General features: G+C 43.6%; 2 protein-coding genes across 6 annotated transcripts in view; one reads left to right on the plus strand and one right to left on the minus strand.

Moving 5' to 3' along the window:
- Nucleotides 1-17130, minus strand: part of Snx1 (sorting nexin 1) — a 33103-nt gene extending 15973 nt beyond the window's left edge. Inside the window, exons 1-4 of one of the 3 annotated variants that reach the window (XM_050125940.1) lie at nt 16866-17130; nt 4718-4829; nt 1498-1625; nt 978-1044 (exon numbers count right to left, since the gene is read on the minus strand). In XM_050125940.1, coding sequence (XP_049981897.1) covers nt 978-1044; nt 1498-1625; nt 4718-4829; nt 16866-17024 — 466 coding nt within the window. In that variant the 5' untranslated portion in view covers nt 17025-17130. Of the gene's footprint in view, nt 1-977; nt 1045-1497; nt 1626-1919; nt 4697-4717; nt 4830-14847; nt 14982-16865 lie in introns of those variants that run through there. The other 2 variants (XM_050125949.1, XM_050125959.1) reach the window with 2 other exon arrangements.
- Nucleotides 17131-18844: 1714 nt separating this feature from the next.
- Nucleotides 18845-27598, plus strand: part of Ciao2a (cytosolic iron-sulfur assembly component 2A) — a 14064-nt gene continuing 5310 nt past the window's right edge. The window contains exons 1-3 of one of the 3 annotated variants that reach the window (XR_007589377.1): nt 18849-19143; nt 23623-23787; nt 26385-26434. Coding sequence is in view for 2 of the 3 variants with exons in the window: in XM_050126894.1 (XP_049982851.1) it covers nt 19020-19143; nt 23623-23787; nt 26385-26434 (339 nt within the window). In the remaining variant the exon portion in view is untranslated. Of the gene's footprint in view, nt 19144-23622; nt 23788-26384; nt 26435-27598 lie in introns of all 3 variants that reach the window. The other 2 variants (XM_050126894.1, XM_050126906.1) reach the window with 2 other exon arrangements.

Genomic DNA, 27598 nt, shown 5'->3' on the forward strand with positions numbered 1-27598 from the left:
CTTCTCTTCCCTCTTCTGGTAGGTGAAGGAACTGAACAAGATGCCCATAAACACCCTGCTGGTGAAGCTGGCAGTTGTGAGTCCCCCACTTTAGGCACTGGGTCCTCTACAAAAGCACTCTTAACTGGGTGCTCTTAACTATTGAGCCATCTCTCCAGCCCCTGTTTGAGGTATTTTTTTTTTTGTTTTTTTTTTTGTTTTGTTTTTCAAGACAGGGTTTCTCTGTAGCTTTGGTGCCTATCCTGGAACTAGCTCTTGTAGACCAGGCTGGCCTCGAACTCCCAGAGATCCGCCTGCCTCTGCCTTCCGAGTGCTGGGATTAAAGGCGTGCGCCACCACCGCCCGGCTGTTTGAGGTTTCTTATTTTTTATTATTAATTAATTTTGTGTTTATAGGTATGAGTGTGGGCATGGTCACACCATAATATACATGTTGTCAGAAACAACTCTCAGAGTGGGGTCTCTCCTACATGTGCGCCCTGGGGAATCAAACTCAGGGGCCAGACTTGGCTGCAGGTGTCCTTAGACCTTCTGACATCTTCTGGACCTCTGTTTTAATTGTTTGTTTTTCTAAGATTTAATTACTTATGAATGTGAGTGCTCTGTCTTCACACACACCAGAAACCAAAGGAAGAAATCTATCTGGTCCCATTACAAATGGTTGTGAGCCACCATGTGGTTGCTGGGAATTGAACTCAGGACCTCTGGAAGAGCTGTCAAGTGCTTGTAATGTTGAGCCATCTCTCCAGCCACCTCTCCCTGTCTGAGTTTTTAAAAATTATAACTATATTTTATGTCTCTATTTTTTTTCTTCCTAAAGATAAGAAAAAAAAATCCCAAGTAATGTGATCAAAAAGCTTAGTTCCAGGAAAGACACTGATGAAGCACTTCACTTTTGCTGGTTCAGCTCTGGAGAAGCCACTCCCGAACTAGCCAGTTAGGATCCCTTATAGCATCACAAGAGTCCAAGGACCTTACCGATCTTCTCAGGATCAGTAATACCGACTGTCAGATCAAACTGGTCCTCCTGTTCTTCTTCCTCTAGCTTTTAAAGAAAAATAAAGAGAGTTGACACAAAAAAGGCTAGACATTACACAGCATTCAACACCTGCCAGTATAACAAAGTCAAGATGTACTTTTCAGTGTTCAGTCTGTCCATTTCCAGGAGCTCCAGTGAAGCAGCTCACAGGTCACTTTCACATCGATTCCTTAAAATCTTACTTTCATGATAATAATTATAGGATTTTGGCAGACTTGGCCTTTTTTGGGCAAAGAGGGAATAGAGCAAGGTTTATGGGAGCTTCTGACAATAAGTAGCACCAGTGACAGCAAAGCCTTTATGCTGCCTAAGAAAGAGTTCCTGTTTGGATTCTGGCTGTGCGTTGAGCAGAGGTCGTCAGGAGCTGTAAATCTTTACTCAGGTTCAAATCCAAATGGACTCCAGACTGGCAGCACACAGTCCTAAGACACAAAAGCAACCAACAGTGCATAGTCTCACCTCCTCGTAGCTTGGCTGCAGTTTCGGAGAATTTGTGGCTCCTTGCAGAGAATGAGAACTAAGGGTTTTGGCTGGCATCATTTTCTGGTTATTCTGTGTACTATCCAGGGAGAGCTCCACTGTGGCATCTGAGAACAGTTGATATTTTAAAATGAATGTCAATAATGGGTTTTCCACAAGAAAAATGGCAAGCACCAACACAACAAAAACAAGAGCCACGGAATTTTGACACGACTCAAAAGAGACAACACTGAGGGACTGTTATTATCATGGGTTTGGTAGAGCAAGCTCTCCCTCTTCTGCCCAGACACAACTGTATGGCTACCTTACGTCAAAGAAACAATGATCTAGCAAAAAGACTCCACAGCCAAAATAAATGCTTAAATAATTTTACTCTTGGAAGTGGTCACTTAAAACCTTACCTGAAACTCATTTATTCTTGTTTTTAGTTGTTTGTATAAGACAGCACCTTTGGTTGTCTGCTTTATAAACAGCATGACAGAACTGGCAATCACACATCAGAGGAAACCTCAGGAAAAGTATCAATTAGAAAATACACAGTAACACTTGGGGAAGGGTAGTTTGGTACACATGAGTTACACTGACAGTTCAAGAACTAGTCACAGCCTACACAGGTGGCCCATGCCTTTAATCACAGCACTTGACAGGCAGAGGCAGGGGAACCTCTGTGAGTTCAAGGCCAGCCTTAACCACAGAGCAAGCTCCAGGACACTCAGGACTGCATAGAGAAACCCTGTCATGAAAAACCAAACTAAAACACCAAAACAAAACAAAAACAAACAAAAAGAACTCATCACAAGACAGTTTAGCTATATCCCAACAGATTAAGCTATAGTTTGTAAATGCCGTTAGAATGGGGAGGGGTGTAGCAGCCCCTCAAAACACTTATGATGAGAACAGTTTTCAGAATGAAGATCTGATTTTATATATTTATTTATTTTTGGTTTTTCGAGACAAGGTTTCTCTGTAGTTTTGGAGCCTGTCCTGAAACTCGCTCTGTAGACCAAGCTGGCCTCGAACTCACAGAGATCCACCTGCCTCTGCCTCCCAAGTGCTGGGATTAAAGGCGTGCACCACCAGATCTGCTCTGTAAGAACAGAAGATTTGCTCTTTAAGAGCAGCCTCTCTGAGAATGCAGGTGAGCAGAACAACTCGTTCTCTAAGTGTTCCGGAGAAATGACTTCTAAAATAGCATTCTGTACCATTTTTAGACATTAAAATTTCTTATGCAAATGCACTTCCAATGTGGAGCAACAAAGCTAGAAGTTCTAACCCCAACCAGTTCATTGCTTTTCTTTTTAGTAAAGAAAAACATAAATATCCACTTGTGGGTCTGACTGTTACGTGTTCAGTTTAATTTTGGGGACTACAGAGAAAGCTGCTTCCTTTTCTTTCTAGACTTGAAAGGGGAGCTAGGCAGAACCATAGGAGTTTAGATTACTGTGCTGACAACTGAAAGTGAGTCATTTCTGTAAAAGACCATGCCATGGGGACATAAAAGAGGAAGCAGCACACGAAACGAGTGAGTGTGTTAGGTTGTGAGGTCTTTGGAACAAGCAGCCAGCTCAAGCTTGTATTGGAGGTTCACCGCCTGAGATCCCACACAACAGATGAAGTTAGTAAGTGTGCGTGTACTGTTCACTGAAAACCTTTAGGTGAAACTGGGTGTCATAGGTTGTACCTGTGACCCCAGCACTCCAGCCAGGCCTAGAGCACAGACCTAAAATCTAGCTATTCATGAGGCTGAGGCAGGAGGACTGATAACTCAAGGTCCACCTGAGCAATTTAGTGAGCCCTTTTCTCAACCAAACAAGCAAACAAAAACTGACTGGTGTCCTGTCTAGCTTTTATGCTGACTTGACATGAGCAAGGTCATCCTAGAGAAGAGAGCCTCAGTTGAATAATGCTTCTGTAAGATTGGGGTGTAGACACTCTGTAGGGTATCTTAATTAGTATTTGATGTGGGCCCAATCCATTGTGGATGGGGTCATCCCTGGGCTGGTCCTAGGTTCTGTAAGAAAGCAGGCTGAGTAAGCCATGAGAAAGAAGTCAGTAAGCAGCACTCTCCATGGCCTCTGCATCAGCTCCTGCCTCCAGGTTCTGCCCTCTGTGATTATGGACTGTGGGATGGAAGTGTCATCAAAATAAATCCTTCCCTTCCCCATTCATTTTGGTTGTGCTGTCTCACCATAGTAATAGAAACCCTAACTAAGATAGCTAGGGACCTAATTCAGCAAAAGGACACTTGCCTAATATATGTGAGGACCAAGAACAATTCCCATACCATGAAAGAAAAAAATTCCTAAGAAGTTGAAGTAGGAAAACAGAATGATAGGGAGTTTGAGGCCATCTTGAGCTACATAAAAGGATGCTGCATCATATGGGTAGGATGTAATCTAAGCTTCATGCTTATAACCTCAGACTTGGGATGCTGAGGCAGAAGGAATGCCATGAGTTTGAAGCTAGCTTGGGTCACAGAGTGATGAGGGAAAGGGAGAAGAGAGAGAAAAGGGAGAGAAATCTTTTTTAAATTTGCTTTTTGATTTTTCAAGACAGGATTTTTCTGTAGCTTTGGAGACTGTCCTGGAACTCACTCTGTAGACCAGGCTGGGCTTGAACTCAAAGAGACCCGCCTGCCTCTGCCTCCCAAGCACTGAGATTAAAGGTGTGAGCCACTACTGTCCAGCTGATATAGTATTTCTATAATTCCCCTGACCACATTTCTAACATTTAATAATTTAGCTCATGTTCTTTCTTTTCTTTTTTATTTTATTTATTTTTTTGGTTTTTCAAGACAGGGTTTCTCTGTGTAACAGTCCTGGCGATCCTGGAACTTGCTCTGTAGACTAGGCTGGCCTTGAGCTCACTGAGAACCACCTATCTCTGCCTCCCAAGTGCTGACATTAAATGTGCATACTACCACTGCCTGGCTTTTTTTTTTTTTTTAAAGGATTTGTTTTGTTTGTTTAGGGATTTTGTTGTAGTTTTTTGGATGACCTCGGACTCCTGATCTTCCTGCCTTCAGTTTCCAAGAGTTGGGATCACAGACATAGACCTCCATTATACTGGGCTGGGCTGAAGCTTTTCAACTTATGCATATGTATGGTGGTTTTGACTTTAATAATTTATAATTTAATAAAGTTAAAAAAAATTTAATAAAGGTGACTAGAAGGTACTTAAACTCTGAGTCTCTACTTGCCTGCAAAGAGATCCTGTGGCTCTTGGTCTTGTTCCTCATGGATCCCATTTTCTTTGGAACCATTTTTGATAGGAAAAAGGGATGTGGTTTTCTTTGGAGACTGGGGCTGACTCTGAAAACAAAGAGATACTCCGAATAAGATAGAACCATTAAAAACCAACTTAGCCTACCTAGAAAGTGACTGTAGTGTCCCTCTGCTCCCACAGGTGTTAAGAAGACAGGCTGGCTAGTTAGCCAGCTCAGTAAGCGGCAAATCATTGCTAGAGTTGAGACTGCTGCTGCTCAGGTGGCCTCAGGGCTAAGTTCACACGGTTTAGGATTAATTTTTATAGCTGTAATCTTGCTGGAATATGATACCCAAACCACAAGATACCAACATAGATATGGATACACACAGATAATTTTTTAAATCTGCCCCAATGCATTTCTGTTTCTCAGCTGATGACTTTTTTATTTCAAATGCTGACAGGGTTTATTCTAGTGACCAGCACACCACATTGGAACTCCAAATTCAAGCTCTGGTTCTAGGCTTCCTTTGAGGTATTAGCTAAATTGTTAACTGAAGCTTAGACATTCCCAACCCACCTGACAGACCCAGGAAGACATAACACTTTCTATCTAATGCTGCTCAGAAATACAGTTCAGGTTTTGTTGTTGTTGTTGTTTAAATCTGGAACTCACATGGACAGAAATTTTAGCCATATTCCATGGTAGGCTGAAAAATAAGACCAGTCATGCTTGGCCTAATGGTCACACAGTGAAAACACAGTTGGTCAGTGCAGAGTCACAAACAAGGGTAGGGAGGATCCCCAGGCCGGTACCAGCAGGAACAAAGCTGGATTGTACAGCACAGAAGCACACAGCTTGTGCTACTGCAGGGCTTTGAAGTCAGGCCCTAAGGCCAAGTCAGTTAAAAGACCTGACGAAAGGAACTTTCCCTAAAGCATTCCCTTAATGAATCTGAGGGAGTCTGTCCCTTGGACAGGCTTTTTTTAGACCCACAGAACAAAGTAAAATGACAGCTCTTTTGGGATAATCCCTGAGCTTGTCATGCAAACAGCTTCCTCTTCATATTGGGCATTTCCCTTTCCAGGACAGAAAATTTTAGTTGCATTTGATTTGTATTAGCTAATAATGCTTTTATGGGGGCTGCTGTGTTAATGAGGTTCAGCGGTAGATGCTCAGACAGTATCCTCATCTGTCAGAGACAGTGGTCCCTCCTCTAGCTGCTCCCAAATCCAGCGAACAAAACTGAATTATTTCTGAGAAGACAAACAAAATGAAAACAAAATTAGCACTTCCTGCCTCAAACACCGCTTGGCCACCCTTCCCATACAACCACTTCCTTCCTACACTTTCACTCCCCATGATCTCAGAAGCCACCTGATTCCACTTCTTTCCCACTGGGACCAGCCTCTTCAGATAGAAAATCTGGAGAGCCGGGCAGTGGTGGAGCACACCTTTAATCCCAGTACTCAGGAGGTAGAGGCAGGCGGATCTCTATGAGTTCGAGGCCAGCCTGGTCTACAGAGCTAGTTCCAGGACAGCCTCCAAAGCTACAGCGAAACCCTGTATTGAAAAACCAAAAGAAAAGAAAAAGGTTTTTTTTGCATGTTTTAAGAAAGCTAGTTTTGAACAAGTAAAATTCCAATATCAATTCATTTTTGGAGAATGAAGAGACACACACAGTACACTGAATGCAGAGCCAATTCTAATGCTTTATAAAGCATACTTGTAAGACTTTTTAGTAAGCAGTCAAGGTAAAGCAGGGCAGCAAGTTCAAGGCCACACTCAGAACTACTCAGAGCCTTGGGGACGCGTGACTGCTACCTATCAGTTTGAAAGAGGAAGCATTTCTAGGCAGCCAATGAAAATAGTGTCTTGTTGTAAGCAGAGTCAAGAAACTATCCTACTATCTCCCCTTGTCCTTTTTCCGTGAAAGCAGCATTCTCTTTTGTTAGCAGAGAGGGTTCCTAGCTCAGATATCCACACCTGCTGACTCCTTTTGGCTGTTAATTATAGCAGGTGGCTCCACTGATAAGTCTGTCCGAAAGCTTCTGCTTATTGCAGTAAGAGCACGGTGGGCTAACGCTACCTAAGCTGTGCTAGAAAGATTGTGCAGAAGAGGGCACACTTGTTAAGACCAATGGGTAATCTCTAACAATTATCCACCTCAAACTCTTAGGCACAGGCCATCAGTGTGGTTTTCTTTTCTTTATATAAACTTTAATTTTCAGTGAGTAAACTTTATTCTTTCTGTTTCTCTTTTTTTAAAACTTTTATATACATTTGTGTTTGAGGGAGTTGGATCCACTGGAACTAGAGTCACAGGCAGTTGTGAGCTGCCTTGTGGGTGCTGGGAAGTGAACTCAGGTCCTCTGGAAGAGCAGCTAGTGCTCCTAACTGTGCAGCCATCTCTCCAGTCCCAAGTGTGATTTTCTTAGTATAGGAAGGCAGGTGTGGGCTCCTCAGAGCTGACGCCACCAGTCTGCACTGAAACCACTGCTGGGATTCTGGGCAACTTCCCTTGAGGTTAGCAGTTGTGATTCTTCCCCTTGTTGCCTAACTGCTCTTTGCTCCACATAGGACAGAAATTACATTTAAGAGATCCCAATAGGGTCTGTCAAAACTCTCAACTGGGGCTGGAAAGAGGCTCAGCAGGTAAAGGTGCTGCCACTAAGCCGACGACACAAGTTCAATCCCTGAGACTTACATGGTGGAAGGAGACACTTGATTTCTGAAAGTTGTCCTATGACCTCCATATGTTGGCAGTGGTATGAATACACATGTGTGCACATACACATAGATAAATATTATAAGTAACTGCATTAAAAAAAACCAGAATTGTACTAAAAGGCCCACTCCAAAGTAAATGCTACGGTAACATGGCTTTTGGATGGTTAGAGTACTTATTTTTAACATTTGTTTATTTACTTTTTTTTTTTTTTTGAGGCAGGGTTTCTCTGTGTAACAGCCCTGGACTGTCCTGGAATTCACTTTGTGGATCAGATTGGCCTCAAACTCGCAGAGATCCTCCTGTCTCTGCCTCCTGAGATTTAAGACATGCACTCTCACGCCAGGCTGAGTATTTCTTAAAGAGAAAACCGAGTATAACTGAGTAAGGCTAAGGAGTTAAGGAAACCGCAACCACGCTGCTTTATTTAGGCAAACGAAAGGAAGAGTCAGTTCCAGGAGCCACACCCACACAGCAGGTAGGGGAGTCTTTACAAGCAACTCTAGAAGTCCCTGGCATGAAATAATACTGCTCCCTTTGCCACCTCTACTAAGGAGAAACAAATATGGCGGTGTCAGTATATTAGCTGCTCGCTAGTAGTAAACTATCACAAATCCAACAGTGTAACGGTGCAATCTCATCATTCTCTAGTCCTCCCAAAGTCCACACATCATATGTCAGGCAAAAATCAAGACGTCAGTGGGGCTGCTTCCCTTCCTGAAGGTATTAGGGGACAATTTTAGAAGGTAAATATCTGCAGATGACTCTTCTCCCAGAATCATGTTCAACATTTAATATTTGTACTTGGGAAAATGAACATTCTGCATCAGTTGGATTCTGTGTGCATCTTACTCTACAAACTGGATAAATAAATGGTTAATTTAAATATTTCACAGTATTACCTTCTCTCATAGCTTTGGCACCCCCTTCCCCCCACACCTTGAACCTCATGAGCCACAGAATTTAAGGGCTGGTCTCTGAATTTGGAGAGGAAAATTAACAATTTCATTTTCCCTTACCTCTGGCCAAAAAGCACCGTTTTCTTTGATCATAAAGGAAGGCATATTGTAACAACAGCACTTGAGACAATAACTAATAGACATTAGGTATTTACACTCTGTTTTGAAGTGCTAGAAATAGAACTCAGAATCTTACCTGTGCTGGGCAAGCACGTCACCAGTGAATCACAACCTAACAGTAGGTACTTTGTGCTTATCTTTATTTAAAAATTGTGATAGTTATATATATTTCTAGATTTTATTATCAAAAATGATATGCTTGCTTTTAATCCTAGCACTCATGAGGCATAGGCACTTGGATCTCTGTGAGTTCAAGGCCAGCCTGGTCTACAAGAGCTAGTTTCAGGAAAGCTACAGAAAAACCCTGTCTCGAAAAACAGACAAACAAAGAAACAAAAGGTAACCCTGTCTCAACACCCCCATCACTTGAAAAAGGATAGTCTAAGCTAGGTATGGTGTTTCAGCATTTGAGGGGCTGAGGCAGGAGGACTGCCTTGAGTTCAAGACCAGTGTGAGCTGTTTAGTGAGATCCTGTTTCAAAAACAAAGCAGTGCATGCTACTAATGCAAGTAGTTTCCTTTGTAAGCTTACATATTTTATTTTATGTATTAAAATATTTTGTTTTGAGAGAGGGTCTACACAATGAGTCCATACCATACAAAAAAGTGAAGGACTTGTGAGGTAGAGGGAAGATCAAATGAAGGGAAAGGTATTCTGGAGGAGTAGAGAAAAGGAGCCCAAAGCTGACCACTTTGCTATTTAAGGAAGAGCACCAGCAAGGCCGTTGGCCATCTAGGAGTAAAAAGGCACACTGTCTGTTGTCAGCTCAAACAGAGCTCAAGACATGGCTCCACTCCTGCTCTAACTCCTTTTCCTCACTTTTGGGTGGGGAAAACTCCAGGAGGACAGAACACTAAAGAGTGGATTAGCTCCGTCATGGAAAAGGCAAACCCAGATTAATCTGTCCTGAAGCCAGTGAAGATGTCCAGCTGGTCGACTGACTCAGCACAGCCTGAGGCAGAAAACAGTTGAGCAACAGGATTTTTCTGGAGATGAGGTGCTTGTGGCTACTCTCTGCAGCAACTACTCACGATCTACTCATGCCACAAGTTATATGAAAGTGCTCAGAGGTTCTGAGGACCAAGCTCTGAGGGAAATTAGAGAGTTCTTTTTCCCTTTCTCCACTCCCAACCCTTACCAACTGCCAATAGCCGAGTCATTAGAGCCAGCCTGACACCAAGTAAGGAGACAGGCAGGCTCTTTCAGAAACCAGAAGTCTGGCGGCAATTTTAGATAAAATTTAGGTTGGGTTCTCCACCGCCCCCTTTACCCCCAAGCAGGGTTACTCTATGAAGCCCTGGTTTGTCCTGGAATTCACTCTGTAGACCAGGCTGGCCTTGAACTCAGAGATCTGCCTGCTTCTGCATCCCCAATGCTGGAATTTAAGGCACATGTCACCACCTCCCAGCATAGTTTGGGTTCTTGTTAGTTATTTTGAGAAATCTTCTCTCTTCCCCCTCGAGTACTTTCTACTTCCTCTACAATGTTGAAAACTAGGTAAACTGCCAGAACAATCCAATGACATATACTTTTTTTTTTCAAGACAGGGTTTCACTTTGTAGCCCTGGTTGTCCTGACTCTGTAGATCAGGCTGGCCTCAAGATCTGCCTGCCTCTGCCTCCCAAGTGTTGAGACTAAAGACGTGGGCCACCATGCCTGACCTTCAACTTCTGAACTTCAAACCAGATCTAACCATATAGTTTGAAGCAATGTGTCTGTACAAGATTCTACTCCCTAAAAGAAACTTTTCTTTTGGTTTCTGAGACAGGGTCTCACACAGTCCTGCTGGCCTTGAAGTTTTTATCCTCCTATCTCTAACCCCTGAGTAAGCGGGCCAGCACGTCCACCTTTAACTATTTACTAGTAGGAGTTCCACTTGACTAAACTATTAACTAAACAAAACAATAACCTTTGTTTAAAAGTACTTATTGCAGGGTGCGGTTCTAGCCTTTAGTCTCAGCCTTAGGAAGGCAGGCTTGTGGACCTCCATGAGTTAGAAGCTAGCCTGGTTCACATAGCAGTGGCAGGGTCAGGATCCTGCCTAAAAAATACAAGGATTCACAATCAGAAATCTTGTTAAAACTAGCAAAGAGGGGTGGGGGTACATCTCAGTGAGTAAAAGCACTAGTCACACAAATCTCACAAACCCAAGTCTGATCCCCTGAACCCACATGGTGCAAGAAGGGAATTAACTAGAAAGCTGCCATCTGACCTCCCCATTACAACCATTTTAAAGAAAAACCAGAGTAGGGTTTGTGTCAAGAAATCTACTGAAGAGCTCAAGAGGTGACTCAGTTGGTAAAGTGTCTATCACTGAAACACGAGAACCAGGTTCAATTGCCACACCCATGTAAAAGTCAGGTGCGTCATGAACCTCCCACCACACACATGCACACTCACTGAGACATAAATACACACAGAAAGTAAGTAACTCCTTTAAAAATAAAATTTACTGAAGGGACTAAGGAGATAAGTTAGTCAGTAACTTACTGTAGTTACAGTAGTTACAGTAGGTAGTAACTAAGGAGATAAGTTAGTTAGCTACTACCAGGTAAGCATAGTCTTATGCCGTCCCCCCAAGAGCTGGGCATGGCTGCACGATGGTATTCCCAGTGCCGTGCAGGTGGAGGCAGGTAGATCCCTAGGATCACTAGTCTAACCAGCAAATCCCATGTCCCAGTGAGAAACTGTTTTTCTTTTTAAGATTTGTTTACTTTTTAAGTATATTGGGATTTTGCCTGCATGTATGTCTGTGTGAGGGTGCCAGATCCCCTGGAACTGGAGTTACAGACAGTTGTGAAGTGCTAAGTGGGTGCTGGGAATTGAACTGGGGTCCTTTGGAAGAGCAGCCAGTGCTCTTAACTGTTGAACCATCTCTCCAGCCATGAGAAACTGTTTCAAAATACAAGACGGATGACTCCTGAGGATCAATGCATGATTTTGACCTCTGGCCTCACACACACAGCACACATGCGCATGCATACACATGCATCTCTCCACCACATGAACTCACTCATACATACTCAAAATTTATTGAATCTTATTGAAGACAGGCTAAACCTCTGGGAACAACCATTATGCATGTTTCACAGAATATAGAATTAAAATGCTGACCAGGGAAATCATCACTCTTCTCATTTTTTAAAAAATAAAATTACCAAATTCTGTCCAGACAGAATGAAGTTATTCTATATGCACTCAAGGTTGAAAAAGAGATGAGATGGGATTGTTAAATGGTATAAGTACAGAGGTTCTTCAAAAAGAAAAATTAAAAATAGAGTCATCATATGATCTAGCAACCCCACTACTAGGAATAGATCTAAAGGAACTAAGAGAGGAGCTTTATGTTTGCACACTCTTGTTCAGAAGTACATTTCATGATAGCCGAAATGTAAAAGTAAGCCAGTGGCTAATGGCATACGAATGAGTGGAAAGAAAAGCTATACAATGGAATATTATTTACCCTTAAGATGAAGTCCTGATATAGGCCACAGCACGGGTAAACCTTGAGGATATTCTACTTAGCAAAATGAGCCTGCACAAAAAGACACATACTGTTGAGCACAGTGGTGCGCGCCTGTAATCCCAGAACTAGGAGGCCACAGCAGACAGATGTGAGTGAGGACACCCTGGATGTCATGGACCCTGTCCCCAAAACCAAACAAACTTCTAGGATTATACTCATATGAGGTATTCACAACAGTCAGAGGTGGAGACAGAAGGGTCAGAAGTTCAAGGTTATCCTCAACTACAAGAGGTCAGTCTGGGCTACTACATGGGACCTTTCTCAAAAATAAAAAAAGTAGCCACCAAGTTCATAAAAACTGTGCTAGTCACAGTAACGCATGCCTGCAGTCCCAGTTACTGAAGAGGCTGAAGCACAGGATCAGCCTGGTCAGATGAGCCTACCGGAATGGACTAGCCTGAGTAGTCCAGTGAGACCCTGGCTCAACAGGGGACAGCCTTACATAGTTAGAATGATGCGCATAGAAACAAGACGAGTGGGTGTTGTTGGATGGCTACGGATTTGCCCAATGAAAACATAAAGATCTGTTTGGCAGCTAAGTGAATATACTTAAACCAAATTAAAAATATGATAAACTGCCAGGTGGCAGTGGCACATGCCTTTAATCCCAGACAGGAGGATCTCTGTGAGTTCAAGGCTAGCCTGGTTAATAGAAAAGCTACAGAGAAACCCTGTCTCGAAAAACCAAAGAAAAAGAAAAAAAAAAAGATAAACTTCATTAGCTTTTACTACAATCTTTGTTAAGCATATATCCACACCCTAGAATATATGTACTAATAACAGATTTAGGGCTGGATTCTAAGAAGTCCATGTCCTTTCCTGTTTAAACATTAATTCTGTCAACCAGGAGACACTACTATACAAGAGTTTTTTTTTATTAAAAAAATTAAATGACATTAATTTGTGTGTGTGCACACACAAACATGCATCACAACACAAAATGTGGAGGAGGTCAGAGGACAACTTTCAGGCGTCAGTTCTCTCCTAGGTGTCAAGGATCAAACTTAGGTTGTCAGGGCTGGCAGCAAGCACCTTTATCTTGCTGGTCTACTATCCAAGACTTTTAAACACCAATAAAGGTAAATTATATTCTCTCGTTAATCTTAAATACCAGAAGTCTTAATGTTTTTGTTTTAAGATAGGGTCTGCTATGTAGCTTAGTCTGGCCTTGACTTTGTGACCTTCTAGCCTTAGCCTCCCAAGATCTGGGACTATAGGCATGTAGCATTTTCACACGGCTCTGTAAGTAATATTAGACTAATCAAAGACAAATTATTCAGCATATGACTTTTCTGGTCCCTTGTATTCCTTCTTTATCCATGTTATTTTCTCATACCTTTCTCTAATTGAAAGGCTTTAGTTCACAAATGAGAGCAAAGAGAAAAAAATTCCCAGTTTGGCTTGACATATCACAAAATAAGACAGTTGCCAGCTTTGGCCAAAACTGGAGGCAGTGATTTCATGTCTCTTTATTTTCTTCCTTCCTCTCAGCATAAGGAAACCACCATAGTTCTCCCCTTTATGCTTGGAGTAATCTACTGTGGCCCTGACATGCTGCTGAGGACACAAGCAGATAGGACTTGGGAGGACAAAGGGGTCTGGTTCTGTGGAACCTTTACTTACAGTGTGCAGTAAGTCACGTGAGGCATTGTGAAGACCTGTGTGCAATTTACATCTTTTGAACACAATGTCAAGAACTTAGAAATGCCAACGGCTCTAATTCAGTCCTTTGCTTTACTGAGATAGAAACCCTATTCTAGAAGAAAACTTCAACTAAATAATTATTCTGATTCAATTTCACATCAAAGATTTGGATATAATTTCAGGCTTTTAATTAATGACTTTAGATTTGTTTCCATGATTCTTTTGATTTCAGGCTTTCCTACTCAAATGAATGGCTTTTATATATTTTAAGATGTACCTCGTGGACCTATCTTTTGATTAAAAATCCCATTTTTATTACTGTAGTGACATGACTTCCTGGCTGTAACAGAGAGCAGATGGGATGATTAGCAACTACAGCTGTCCAGAAAATTACATGCATACCATGAATGAGTTTTAACTGTTACATCCTCAGCTTCCCAATTATTTAATGCCTATTCTTTGCCTCTAAAATGTTAACAAATCACAATAGGGAGATTAACTTGGGCTGGGGGCTGGGGAATGTAACTAGATGGTAGAATGCTTAAGACCCCAAGTTCAAGCAAGCCTCCTCTCTTCTCTCTCTCTCTCTCTCTCTCTCTCTCTCTCTCTCATACACACACACACACACACAAACACACATACAGACATATACACAGATTAACTTAAAACACAAGGAAGCAACTGAAGTCGTCAAGGGCCTATGCTGATGACTTTTAACTGATCAAATCAATCTTATTAGTTAGCTTTGATTCTGATAAACTGTTAACCATTTTAAGATTAAGTAATTTATAATTAGTTTTGTGGGCATTTTGATTCAGAAATGGTCATTAACCAATACAGCCCAAGCTCTCTAAAATAGTTAAGGTTCTTTAAATATTTATTGTGTAGAAACAACTGTTCATAACACTACTAGTAACTACAGCACCTTCCTGTTGACATGTGCATGAGTGTGTGTGTGTGTGTGTGTGTGTGTGTGTGTGTGTGATTCTACTACATCCCTCTTACCCTGTCCATTCCTCAGGATGCTCAGGCTCCTATTTATTTATTTAGTCTCCTGAGACAATGTCCCATAAAGTACAAGGTGGCCTCTTGGTCTTCCTGCCTCAGTTTCCCAAGTGTTGCGATTTCACCATACCCAGACACTTACTTTCTTTTTTGTTAGGAATTGAAGAAATGTAGTTTACAGCACACTTTGTCCAAAGTTAAGCTAGCAACACTGAGCTTGGTGGAGCACGCCTATCATACCATTCAGAGGTGGAGGCAAGAGGTTTGATTGGGAGTTCACAATAGCCTTGGCTGCATAAGAACCTGCCTCAAATAACAACAAATGAAAACCAAAGTTAAAACAGTAAGAAGTACAACCTAGATTAACTTCAGACTTCAAAGCCTTTTTATCTTCTCTATACCCAGGCTGACCTTGAATTTGTGACAGGCCCCTGCCTTAGCTCCAGAGTAGCTGAGATTATAGGCTTGTGTCAATAGGTCCAACTTAATTTCCTTATTTTTCAGTGTTTTTCCTTAACTATAACTGTGCAGAAGTGCTGCGATGTCTACATCCTTTGGTTCACAACTAAAGCATTTATTAAAATATAATTTATAATAAGTGGCTGCTTAATAAAATAGTTTAGTGAAGCCTTTGTTTCCTGAAGATTAGTATTCTGGGTCAAATCTAAAGATAATGAGGACATAGTTCAGAGGTAGAATGTTTGTCCAGCATTTGAAAGACTTAGGTTTGACCCCAGCACCTGCTTTCGGTGGTAGAGCAAAGTCAATCTAACCTTCCTTCTCTCATTTTTTTTGGGGAGAGGCAAGAGATTTCTAGTCTTAAGAAAAAGAGGTATTACGCCTCTATCAACTACCTGGATGAACTCATTGAAACCACAGTCTCCTGAACTTCACTTGAGAGCCCTAGAAAACTCTAGAAAATAGCTGCTTAGCGCCTGTTTCAGTTTCAGCCCAGTAGTTGTTCTCCAAGATTTATGAGAGATTAACTATGTAAAGATACTGAAAACAGAAACAAAGACTACATTAGCAGCAAGTTATTCTTCCTCAGAGTATCAGGCATCATTAGACAGTTTGCTGTTATGTTAGCACTAGAAAGCACTTTATGAGTCGGGATTAAGGCCCTCAATTTCTCAACACAGTAAAATTCTAGCTATGGTCATGGAAGAAATGCCTCCAAAATCTAAACTTTTTCTGACACAAGGAGCACCTCCAAGTTTTCAGATACAGGCTGTATACAGAATTTAAAGTTGTTTAACTCAGATACTGAGAAACAAAAACCAAAACAGAAAGATAAATGCATAGACTCAGTACTGAAGACGATTATAAGCTGGAACTAACTGTACCAAGTGGTATGAGTCAGTGTTCTCATAAAATAGCCCAAAACATCTCTCCCAATACTGTTAACTCATGACATTCCACATAGAAAGGTTAGGGAGTTTTGTTTGTTTTGCCAGCAGCTAGCTCCCATTTGAGACCGGGATATTTATGATGGGAGACGTTCTCCCCCTTTAAATGCACAGATCTGTTTCAAAGCACTTTAACGAATCCTTTTTTTGCCAGAAACAAAGATTTCTGGTATGCGCAGAGAAATTTATCTGGCAGTCTCAACCGGCGTTTGGCCCGATTCTTCGAGAGATCAAAGGAGTCACAACCTAACTTTCCTAAACGAGGATCCAGAATGGGCTTTTGGTAATGACCAGGAAGTGCTGAGTACGAGAAGATCAGTGGGCGGGTCATGATCCTAGACTACCCTACATCAGGTTTCCATGTTCGGAGCAGTAAGGCCGGGGAACTAATGGTCTGCACCCCCATTCTCTTGTCTGTCATATTAAGTCAGTCTGCCCAGGGCAAAACCAGCAGAGCTGCCAGGTGGATCCATGAAGTAACCACATCACGGGGCCAGGGGACGGCCTAGGTTGCTCTTGGCTATTAAGGATCCGCCGGGAAGTCACCACACCCCTCATCCTCTCTTCCCGCCCCTGCATGGACAGCCCGGCTCTAGGGTCCGTTTCTCTTTTAGGGCCCTGGAGTCCTGACCGCTGAGCCGGACGAGGACTGCCCACCAGGCCCACCATCCTCAGAGCCCTCGAACCCTTGATGAGCTTTGCTTCTCTTTTGAGGGGAGCTTTCCTGTTTGGTGCCCCAAGGGTGGGAACTCACAGCTGCTGCAGCGCCAGTGAAAATATCCTCCCCCTCGGTGTCGCTGTCCCCAGCCTCGGGTTCTGACCCCCCGGCAGCCCCTTCGGACTCCGGATCCATGCCAGGGAAGGGCGGAGGGAGTCGCTCCGAAGCGCTACAGCCACCACCTCCCGACGCCATCTTCCTCCACCGGCGGCGGAAGCAGCAACAACAACTTTATAGACAGTGCCGCGAGCAAAGCGCTCCAGCTGTGAGAGGTGCGCGAGGGCCGTTACGGACCCCAAGGGACCAGAGGGGCGGGGCTTCGGGGGGCAGGCACTTGGGGCGGGGCCTGGGCTGTTGCCCAGCCAATCCGAGCCCCGAGCTGCAACGCCGCACTCGGGCGGGCCAAAGCAACAGAGGAGGAGCTAGAGGCTGCCGGGTTCCTCAGGGCCTTTGTGCCCTGCGTAGCTTTATCTGTCACGCTTCTAAGGTTTTGTTGTAATAAAAAAAAGTCTGTGACGAAAAAACGTTTGAAAGTCTCTGCATGCCACCTGCTCATGCCGAGCACAGCGCTCTCACAGAAATTCAATATTTTTAATTGAGGTCTGAAAAGACTGCGGGAAGTTTTGCTATTTTTTGGACATTAATTCATTCAATATATACTGAGCATTCACTGTGAGCTTGGCACCTTACTGTGCGTTTCAAACACAAATACAAAAGCTCCTGGCTCACTAAGTGTTTACACTTTAATGAGGGAGGCAGTCTTGTAAATCAACAATTTAAACACACTTAGTGTTACAGTGTGCAACAATAAAAGAGGTTATTGATTCTCTTGGAAGAAGTCAGGCTTCAAACAAAGGGGAGAGCTTAATGTATTAAACTCGTTAGGTTTGGGGTTATCTCTTCAATGACTATGAAGTGAAACGGAAGACATGTCAGAAGTAGAAGAGATGACAAGGACAATAGTTGGGACTGAACCAGAATTTCATGGGATCTAACCATCGTCTGGTGCGCCGAAGCCAAGTAGAGTTTAAGGACAATGTAGTATGTTATCATGGATTAATTCTGCACGATGATTCTTTCTTTTCAAAGAGACGAAACTTGTCAAGTACCATCAATAAAGGTGACTTGCTCTTCTGGTTGAAACAAGGTCTCACTTCGACAGGCCTGAAATACTGTAACCAAAGTTGGCCACAAACTCATGGCAACGCTCGTAACTCAGCCTCCCAAGTGCTGGAATTACAAGCGCAAAGCCACCATGCCTGGCAAAGTTGGTTGTCTTTAACTGCAAACTCCACGTCAGCGGTGGATTCCTTCACGGACGGTAAGCTGCTTGAGGGTTGGCAGAGTGCCTTAGCTTGTAACCTTTATTCCTGCAAATTAAGTGTCTAATATTTGAGGCTGGAAACACAATCAACCACGTAACCGGCACCCATCACAGCCACGAACACAAAGTTGAAGGGATGCCTTTTCAGAACGATGACCTCCATTATCATCACTACGCACAGTGAACACTGAGAAAGTATCTCGCTGTAAGGTGGTTGGTAGAAATATTCCCCTTGGAGGGAAGTTGAGCTGGACTAAATCTCTAGGAGACAAGAAAACCAAGTTTTCCCTGGCCCTTCGTCACGCCTAACTATCAACGCTTGGTCTCCCCCAATATTCCTTTCCGTAGCAAAGGAAATCCATTTCCGTCCTGATCAGGAAGTAAGATTTGACAGAAAGGAGCTTCCTCCGAGAAATAGCTGTGAAGAGTCTCCGTTCGAGAACTTCATCCAACAGTAGTAACCTTGATCTCCTTTTCCCTACCTCCTCACGATTCATCTTTAGTTATACCTAGGAGCTGAGTGGGGCACTTGGTGACTCGTAACAGTCCGGTACATGATCCTCTGGATGAGACTACAAGTCACAGAATGCAGTTTGCCGCCACTCAACTAACCCAGACATCCCAGCATGCAACGCTCCTAACGGGCATCGAAACCGAGCAAAGCATGCTGGGACATGTAGTCTTTGCCGTTTATTTCCCGAGGTCCTTCGCGTTACTATTTTTGAGTCCCGCCTATTCTCTGCTCTCCTAAACCTTTATATGTGTCTTGGTTAATTTGAAGACCAGGAAGTTGATAGCTCCTGAGGCCGACTGCGGAAAGACGGTGGCTCGGTTGGGACAGTCGCCAGGGATGGCGGAACGTGAGGATGGAGCGAGTGTCCGGGCTGCTCTCCTGGACGCTGAGCAGGGTCCTATGGCTCTCAGGCTTTTCTGAGCAGGGAGCTGCCCGGCAGCCCCGGACCATGGAAGAGAAAGCGCTAGAGGTTTATGGTAATTAACTTTACCCAGAGCAGCATTTGGTGTTGTTTGGAGAGGCGGCAGAGGAGAGAGGGTGGAGGAGGGGCTCACCTTTGAGCTGTAGTGGACACTTGGGCTTTTGCCAGACCTAGAAGGAAGCGTGTTCTTCCGGGTCCCAAGTCACTCAGAATTTCGGCCATTCTAGGACCCGGGCTATCCTTAAACCTGATGCGAAATTGAGTCTGGAACTCATAAACGCTTCATTCCCCTTCTCTGCCCACTGCTCTAGGCACCATGTCAAGACGTGTGGGCAGAATGAGTTTTCAGTGGTCAGGGAGCAAAGCTGGCCTGATTGCACGACTGGAGAGTCTTTCTTTAGTTACTGGACACGCGCTCCTCCCGCCAGAGCTGAGGTCACTGTTGGGTACAGGCTGAGTTGGGGACTGGCCCAAGGTCACAACCACTCCCTTCTGTGACAGTCAGTAGGAAGTGAAGAGGTTGAAATAGACACCTCACAGTGAGGCTTCAAATTTACAATTCTCTTGCACAGTCAAGATCTTATATATATTCTTTTTCTGGATCTAGAAAATCCAGGGTCTCATGCAAGCTAGGTGTGCTCCACCCCTAGGCTAGAAGTAACTCTAAGAGATTTGATCCTACAAATACGATTCTTGGCAGGAAGAATGATTCCAAGGGTGGAAAGAGCCCCGGAGCTAATCAGGTTTACTTCTTGTTGTAGAGGCGAGGCTGACAACCCCAGGCTGAAGATGATTATGAGTGTGCTATCTTCACAAAACATTCCTCTCCTACCTTCCCTCTATCTATAGCATCTGGAGACTGCAACTCTGCAAGAGAGATGATTCCAGTCCTTGAGTTTATAGTGAATGAAACCCACATGGGCAAAAATAGAGTATGCGGTAGAAGGTCATGCGCTTAAGTAGGTACGGACATCGGGAAAGAGAGAGAGTAAACTACTAGAAACATCTGGAAAGGTAGAGACTTACTTGAGTTGGGCCTTGAGGAGCAATCTGGACCTGGATATGTCAGAGGCTGTATACGCTTGAAGGAGCTAGAGAACAATGTGGAGGTGAGAAGACACAGGGAATTAGCAGTTCAGGAGGAGGTACCGGAATTTGCAGGTGGAGGTGTGATTAGGTGCTGCTTTAGATCCTAGATTGGAATTGAATACTGAAGTTTTCAGTTACTTTTGTTACGATTATTTACTATGTGCATGTTTGCACATATGCACATAAGTCACAGTGCAAATTCAGAGGTCAGAGGACAACTTGCTGGAGTCAGTTTTTTTTTTTTGTTTGTTTGTTTGTTTTTTTACTTGCACCAAGTGGGTCCTGGGAGTGGAACCCGGGAGGTTAGGCTTATTTGGTGACAGGCACCTTTACCTGATGAGCCATCTCAGCAACACCCTCCCCCACTGAAACTTTTAAATTTAAATGAGGAATTTTCTCCTTAAATATTATTATTATTATTTATTTTGTTCGAAACAGGGTTTCTTTGTGTAACAGCTCTGGCTGTCCTGGAACTCTTTGTAGACCAGGCTGACCTCGAACTCACTGAGACCTGCCTGCCTCCGCCTCCCAAGTGCTGCGATTAAAGGTGTATGCCACCACTACCCTGGCTGATTTAAATATTAATTTTTAAAAATTTCCATGTGTTCGTGTCCACGAAGGCCAGAAGTGTTGACTCTCCCTGAAGTTACAGGAGGTTCTGCACTGTCAGATGTGGGTGCTGAGACCTGAATTAGGTCCTCTGCGAGAGCAGGCCTTCATGTCGGCACCGAGCAGCAAAACTGTTAGTGGGGATGGAGGAGAATGGGAGAGGAGTGGGGGAACAAGCTTGACACCTTTATAAAGAAATCAGAGTTCTCAGATCACTAGAAAGCTAGATGGAGGTGTTGAGTAAGAGGTTAAGGTCTAACTTCGGGATTTAGTAGTGTTCAAAGAACAGAATACAGCTTTTTACAAATCAGGCTTGCAAGGAGAAACCTAGGATAGGCGAAGGAAAGCTCTACCTTCCCAAATCCCACAATAACTTGCTCGCTGCAGGGAAATTTTATCCTCTTTCCTGCCTTTTCAAATCCATTTTCTATCTTATTGGTAAGGCCAGAAGGTAGCCTGGGGGAAGGGAAGTTGAACTGACAGATTTTCCTGCTGCTCAAGTGGTCACTGGGCATTGTGTGTAATAAGACAGACCCAGGCTCCTGAGAGCATCAAGCCCATCTCAACTAAAATCCTGCTTCCCTCCTGGGCCCTCACTTTGTCTTTGTCAGTCTTCTCTTTAATTTTCTGTAGCCTCAAGGTCAAATGGAGCTCTTGTCCTGGCCCTGGTCAGTGCAGGGTCTAGTCTTCTTCCTCCTCTCTGCTCCCCTTCCCTGCTCCTTTCTTTTCTCAGTCTCCCAGAATAGTGTCCATCTCCTTTTTTTCCCATCCTTCCCTTTGAGCTAAAAAACTTACTCAAATTTGTCAGGATTCTAGCCTCCATGTAAAGCTGCCCTGCCCTTCCGCCAAGGCCTTAGGAAGGCATTTTCAGTTCTGTTGGCCTTTGTACCCTACTTTTCTACCAAACTGCTTTCTTACTAGTGACTTGTTGAATAACAAATCAAAGACTGCTTTAGCCCAAGTTTTCCCATAGTGTTTAATGTTGACAACTCTGTCTTCTCTGATTTTTTTTTTTTTTTTGCCTTTTCTTTTATTCTGGTTCTTTTTTCTTTCTGAAAGTGTCACTGTAGCCCAGGATGGCCTTGAATTCGAATTCTCCCACCTTACCTTTTTCTGTAGCATTTGATGTTAAACACTTCTCTCTTCCTCTCTCTGTTCTTTACTTTTCCATTTGGTTCCTTTTCTTTTTGAGACAGGGTCTCGTGTAGCCTGGGAGGTCCTAGAATTTAAGGTCGTCTGACTTCAGCCTCAACAGTGCCAGGATTATAGGCATGTGCCACAGCCGCCTTTTCAAAGCTCTGTCTGTGAGTTTTTTTCCCTTTATACCAATCTAGGCTGCACATAAGAAAGCCTGGGGAGGGCTGGAGAGATGGCTCAGTGGTTAAGAGCACTTGTTGCTTTTGCAGAGGACCAGTATGGTGGCTCATAACTGTCCTAACTTCCTGGTCCAGGGCATCCAAAGCCTTCCTCAGGTGCCTGCGAGCACCAGGCATTCTCCTCCCATGCACACCTATACCTGTGGGAAAAACATTCATAAAAGCAACAACGCAAAATTTTAAGAAAATAATCTGAGAAATTTAAAAAACTCTAGCTGTTCAGGCCATGCTTTAAGCCAGTTCAATCAGAATGCCGAGGGGGGTGGGCCCAGACAACAGTTTTTTGTTTCGTTCCTGATAAGTGCAATATTCAGCCAAAATGCTTCTCATTCTTGATGGATTCTGTTCAACAACCGCTCTAGCCTTGGTGTGCACTTAGCACTATACTACAGTCTTTGCTGGAACATTTATTTCATTGACCTGTGCCTGAAGCACCTCCAAAATCACTGCATATGAAATTATTGAACGAGTTTACTGTCAGTCTTTCCCCCATGCGGGTCTGAGAGCTCGAATTCAGGGAGTCAGGCTCGGCTGCAAACGCTATATTTTCCCCAGCTAACCCCTGATGACCATTTTTTTTTTTTTACCTTAACATTCTCCCAAATACTTTAACTTAAAATCTGAGTAATCTCCTCTTCTTCCAGCTGTAACAAGTCTCCACACATCGGTTCCTCTGAAATGACGTCGTGGCATGTCCCATCTCTGTCCCTGTTGTCCTGTGCTGTGTGCTGATTTCTGGCCTAGCTCTGCAGGGACTGTCTTTAGCTCTGCTCCTTGCTTCTGGGCCTTGCAGCTGGTGTGAGTGAATTAGCGCTGAGGGTGCCGCACTGTCCTTTCCACTTCCTTGTTCTGAGTCCCTGGAGGAATCCCTTTTGCCTGTGGCTAGTTGTGAAAGACCCTGGTGAGCGTCCCCACCCTTTTCTTTTTCCTTACAGCAAGTTACAAACTAAGGAAATGCCTGGTGGTGGTTCTGGCCTTTCAGTTTAAGTGTGCAATACTGAAAGACTTGATCCCACCATCTCTTCAGCCAGAGTCCCTCTGTGCTTCCTTGACATTTTCCCCTTTCGTATTCCCTATGGTTTTGAATTAAGAAACTGGATATGGACTAATAATGATCCAAGAAAATAGTTTTCTCAAAAGTAGTGGAAATTCCTGTCGGAAAATTGGGAGTTGCGCAACCGTTTGTTTAAAAGAAAGTTAGGGTGGGGTGGTGGGGCTGGAAAGATGATGGCTCAGCAGTTCAGAACAGGGCTGCTCTTGTGGAGGACCTGGTTCTGTTCCCAGCACCCATTCCATGGGCTGAGGCCCTCTTCTGGCTTCTGTGGGCACTGCATGACATACTCACCGGCTTTTATAGAGGTAAAACATGCATAGAAAATTGGTCTTTGAGGTGAGAAGAATTGTCCTCACTTAGGATACTCATATTTTAATTTAATATCTTGTCTCTCTGATGCCCCTAGATTTGATTCGAACTATCCGGGACCCAGAAAAGCCCAATACTTTAGAAGAACTGGAAGTGGTGACCGAGAGTTGTGTGGAGGTTCAGGAAATAAATGAAGAAGACTGTTTGGTTATTATCAAGTTCACACCAACAGCACCTCATTGCTCTTTAGCAACTCTTATTGGTAAGTGTGTGTGTGTGTTTGTGTACATGTACATGGAGGTAAGGGTGTGTGTGTACATGAATTTTTTTTAATATTTATTTTTATGTGTATGGGTGTTTTATCTGTATATATGTCTGTGTATGCAGTGCCCACAGAGACCAGAAGAAGGTATTAGATCCCCTGGACTGGAGTCATAGACAGTTGTGAGCTGCCTTGTGGGTGCTGGGAATCTAATCTAGGTCCTCTGTAAGATCCTCTAGTGCTTTTAATCTCTGAGCCATCTCATGTGAATTATATTTCCTTCCTTCCTTCCTTCCTTCCTTCCTTCCTTCCTTCCTTCCTTCCTTCCTTCCTTCCTTCCCTCCCTCCCTCCCTCCCTCCCTTCTTCCTTTCCTTTCCTTCCTTTCTCTCTCTCTTTCTCTCTCTTTTTTTTTTTTTTTTTTTTTTTTTTTTTTTTGGTGACAGGGTCTCCCTGAAGCCCTGGCTGTCCTGGAACTTGCTATGTGCTATAGACCAGGCTGGCCTCAAACTCAGGGATCTTCCTGCCTCTGCTTTCCAGGAGCTGGGATTAAAAATGTGCATCAACTATATCCAGCATGTATGAATTCTTTTTTTAAAATGTAATATATCTATTAAATATATATTGGTTTTTCAAAGTAGGGTTTCTCTGTATAGCCATGGCTGTCTTAGAACTCACTCTGTAGACCAGGCTTACCTTGTATCCCGGCCAGCGGGATGCGAACTGTGATCCTAATAAACCTAGAGGACAGGAATGAAGGGGCAAGAGACACGAGAAAAGACGGCAAGACAGGATTTCTGATCAAGCCGTCCCGTTTATTTTTTCTCAGAGGCTGTTATATAGCAAACGGACAAAGGGGGGAAGGGAAAGATGTCAGGGGGAAGGGAAGGGTATCAGGAAACTCCTGTCTGCTGGAATTCAGGTCCGGAGACATCCCTAGCTGATAAGTAAATACTGAGGGTTTGTGATTGTTGACTAACCAAGGAAATACTAACTGATTCAGGAGCCTGGTGCCTGCAGGTCTCTGCTAGGAGATAAGATGCCAGGTTGATTTCCTAGACCCTGCAGAGAGGATAGAGGTAAATATTTTTCTTAACTTGTCAGCTTAAGATGGCTGTAACCAAAATGCAGATCTCAAAATACAGGTCTTTGCTTCCGGCAACCTTGAACTCAGAGTTTCTCCTGGGATTAAAAGTTTTCACCACTACCTACCAGCCAATTAACAATTATTATGTATTTTAGAAACTTAAATTTTATTTTATATGTATGAGAGTGTTTAGCCTATATATATATATATATATATACATAATATAACATATAGAAATATATATTTAGCATATTGGTTTTTCAAGACAGGGTTTCTCTGTAGCTTTGGAGCCTGTCCTGGAACTAGCTCTTGTAGATCAGGTTGGTCTCAAACTCACAGAGATCCGCCTGCCTCTGCCACCCAAGTGCTGGGATTAAGGGCGTGTGCCACCACGGCTCAGCTTTAACCTGTATATATGTATAAGTACATGGGCACACCTGGTGCCTGAGGAGACCAGAAAGAGGACTTCTGATCTCCTGGAACCGGAGTTACAGATGGTTGTGAGCCATCATGTAGGTGCTGGGACCCCAACATAAGTCCTCTGTTAGAGCAGCAAGTGCCCTCAACCACTGGGCCAACTCTCGAGCCTGTAATTTACTGATTATTTAGGTGTGTGTATGTGTGGGCATACCTGTGCCGTGACTCCTGTGTAGAAGTCAGGGTTCAGCTTGCAAGAGTCAGATCTCCATTTGCCTTTGAGGGTTCTGGGGACTGGACTCAAGTCTCTACCTCACTGGCAATTGCTTTACTTGCTAAGCCATCAGTAGCTGTTAAATGCTCTTAAATATACTTGGTTTTATATTTTTGCTTATCTTGGCCTCCCAGTGGCATTTAGTAAAGTCTAATGACTTAATATTATTTTCCTTGAGTGACAGTACAGCAGAAAAGGTCTGGGTTGTGTGGTGTTCCTTTCTTCTGGTCAGTTCCAGCTCTGCCATGTTACTGCCTCCAGCTCTCTTGGGCAGATTACACTATGACCTTGGTTCACCATGTCTAGACTGGACCCTGCTCTCTTATTTTGCTGAGGGAAACATGAAACTCTTATTTTCAATTTCCTGGTATGGTACCAGGCACATGGGAGACCCACACTATCATGAGCAGAACTGTTTTCAGCTGTCATACAGTGTGTAGATGCAGTCTGAGCTGTCACGCAGTATGTGGATGCAGTCTGAGCTGTCACGCAGTATGTGGATGCAGTCTGAGCTGTCACGCAGTATGTGGACGCAGTCTGAGCTGTCATACAGTGTGCAGACGCAGTCTGAGCTTTGTGCTTTTTCTAGAACCCATAAGAAGAGATAAAGAGGCCAGGTGGTGGTAGCGTACACCTTGAAGCCCAACACTGGGGAGGCAGAGACAGGAGGATCTCTGAGTTCAAGACCAGTCTGTTTTACAGAGTGAGTTCCAGGACAGCCAGGGCTGCACAGAGAAACCCTGTCTTGAAAAAACAAAAAGAGGAGAGAGAGAGACAGAAAGAGAAATAAAGAGATAATGGAAATTTTTTCCCCATCACAGGACTGTGCTTAAGAGTAAAACTTCAGCGGTGTCTGCCGTTCAAACACAAGGTAAGAAAGCTTATTGCTATCTTAATCCCAAAGTCTCACATGAGCTAGGCCAATGCCCTGCCTCTGAACCATGTCCCTACTCCAGATTGTCTTTTATGACACTTGTCAAGATATAATTCACACATCGTACAAGCCACGGGCAGTGGGCAGTTTACTGATAACTCCTACAGAGCTCTGCAGCAGCCTCTGGGCCACTTTTAGGACATCTGCATCGCCCGCAAAAGAAATCCTTTATCCAGTCTAGTATGGGTGTGTGTGAATGTTGGGATCCTGTATCAAAAATGGAAAGGAAAGGAGGGAAGGAGGGAGGAAGGGAGGGAGGGAGGGAGGAAGTCGGGAATCAGCCGGTCAGGTGGCCTATACTTACTAGCAGTCATTCTACTCTTACACCATGCTTTCTCCGTACCGGAACAGTAATCTGTTTCCTGCCTCCATGATTTGCCTTTGGACATTAATGAAGTTATACAATATGTGGATTCTTTGCCTTAGTATGTTTTCAGTGTTTATGTTCATTCTTTTGTGTTATATAGTATTTCATTGCATAGAGACACCTTTTCTTATTTTACTTTCTTATCAGTTGTTAGACATTTGAGTTGTTCCCACTTTTTGTTAAGTTAAAAATATTGTTTTGGGGAGCTGGAGAGGTGGCTCAGTAGTTAAGAGTAATGACAGCTCTACCAGAGGACCCGGGTTCAATTCCCAGCACCCACATGGCAGCTCACAACTGTCTGTAACTCCAGTTCCAGGGGACCAGACACCCATGGCAAAACACTAATGCACATAAAATAAAAATAAATAAATTTAGAAAAAAACTGAAAAAAAATATTGTTTTGGGGATGAGAAGATGGCTCAGTGGTTCCAAGCCTGGGCTGTTCTTGCAGAGGATGTGAGTTGAATTCGCAGTGCCTGCATGGCAGCCCACAGGATTTGTAGTCCAGCTTTTCTTCTGCTGCCATGGAAATGTTGTGCATATGCAGGTAAAACATTCATACACATAGAATAAAACCTTAAAATATATAATTGTTTCCCCAATTGTCCAATGATATCATTTATGGCAGTGTACCCTCCCCTCCCCTTCCCTCACTACCCCTCCCCTCCCACCACTACCCCTCCCCTCACTACCCCTCCCCTCACTACCCCTCTCTTCCCCTCACTACCCCTCTC

Source organism: Alexandromys fortis, unplaced genomic scaffold (genome assembly GCF_014885135.2).
Source record: "Alexandromys fortis isolate MF-2015 unplaced genomic scaffold, M_Fortis_MF-2015_v1.1 scaffold_22, whole genome shotgun sequence".
Taxonomy (NCBI): Eukaryota; Metazoa; Chordata; class Mammalia; order Rodentia; family Cricetidae; genus Alexandromys; species Alexandromys fortis.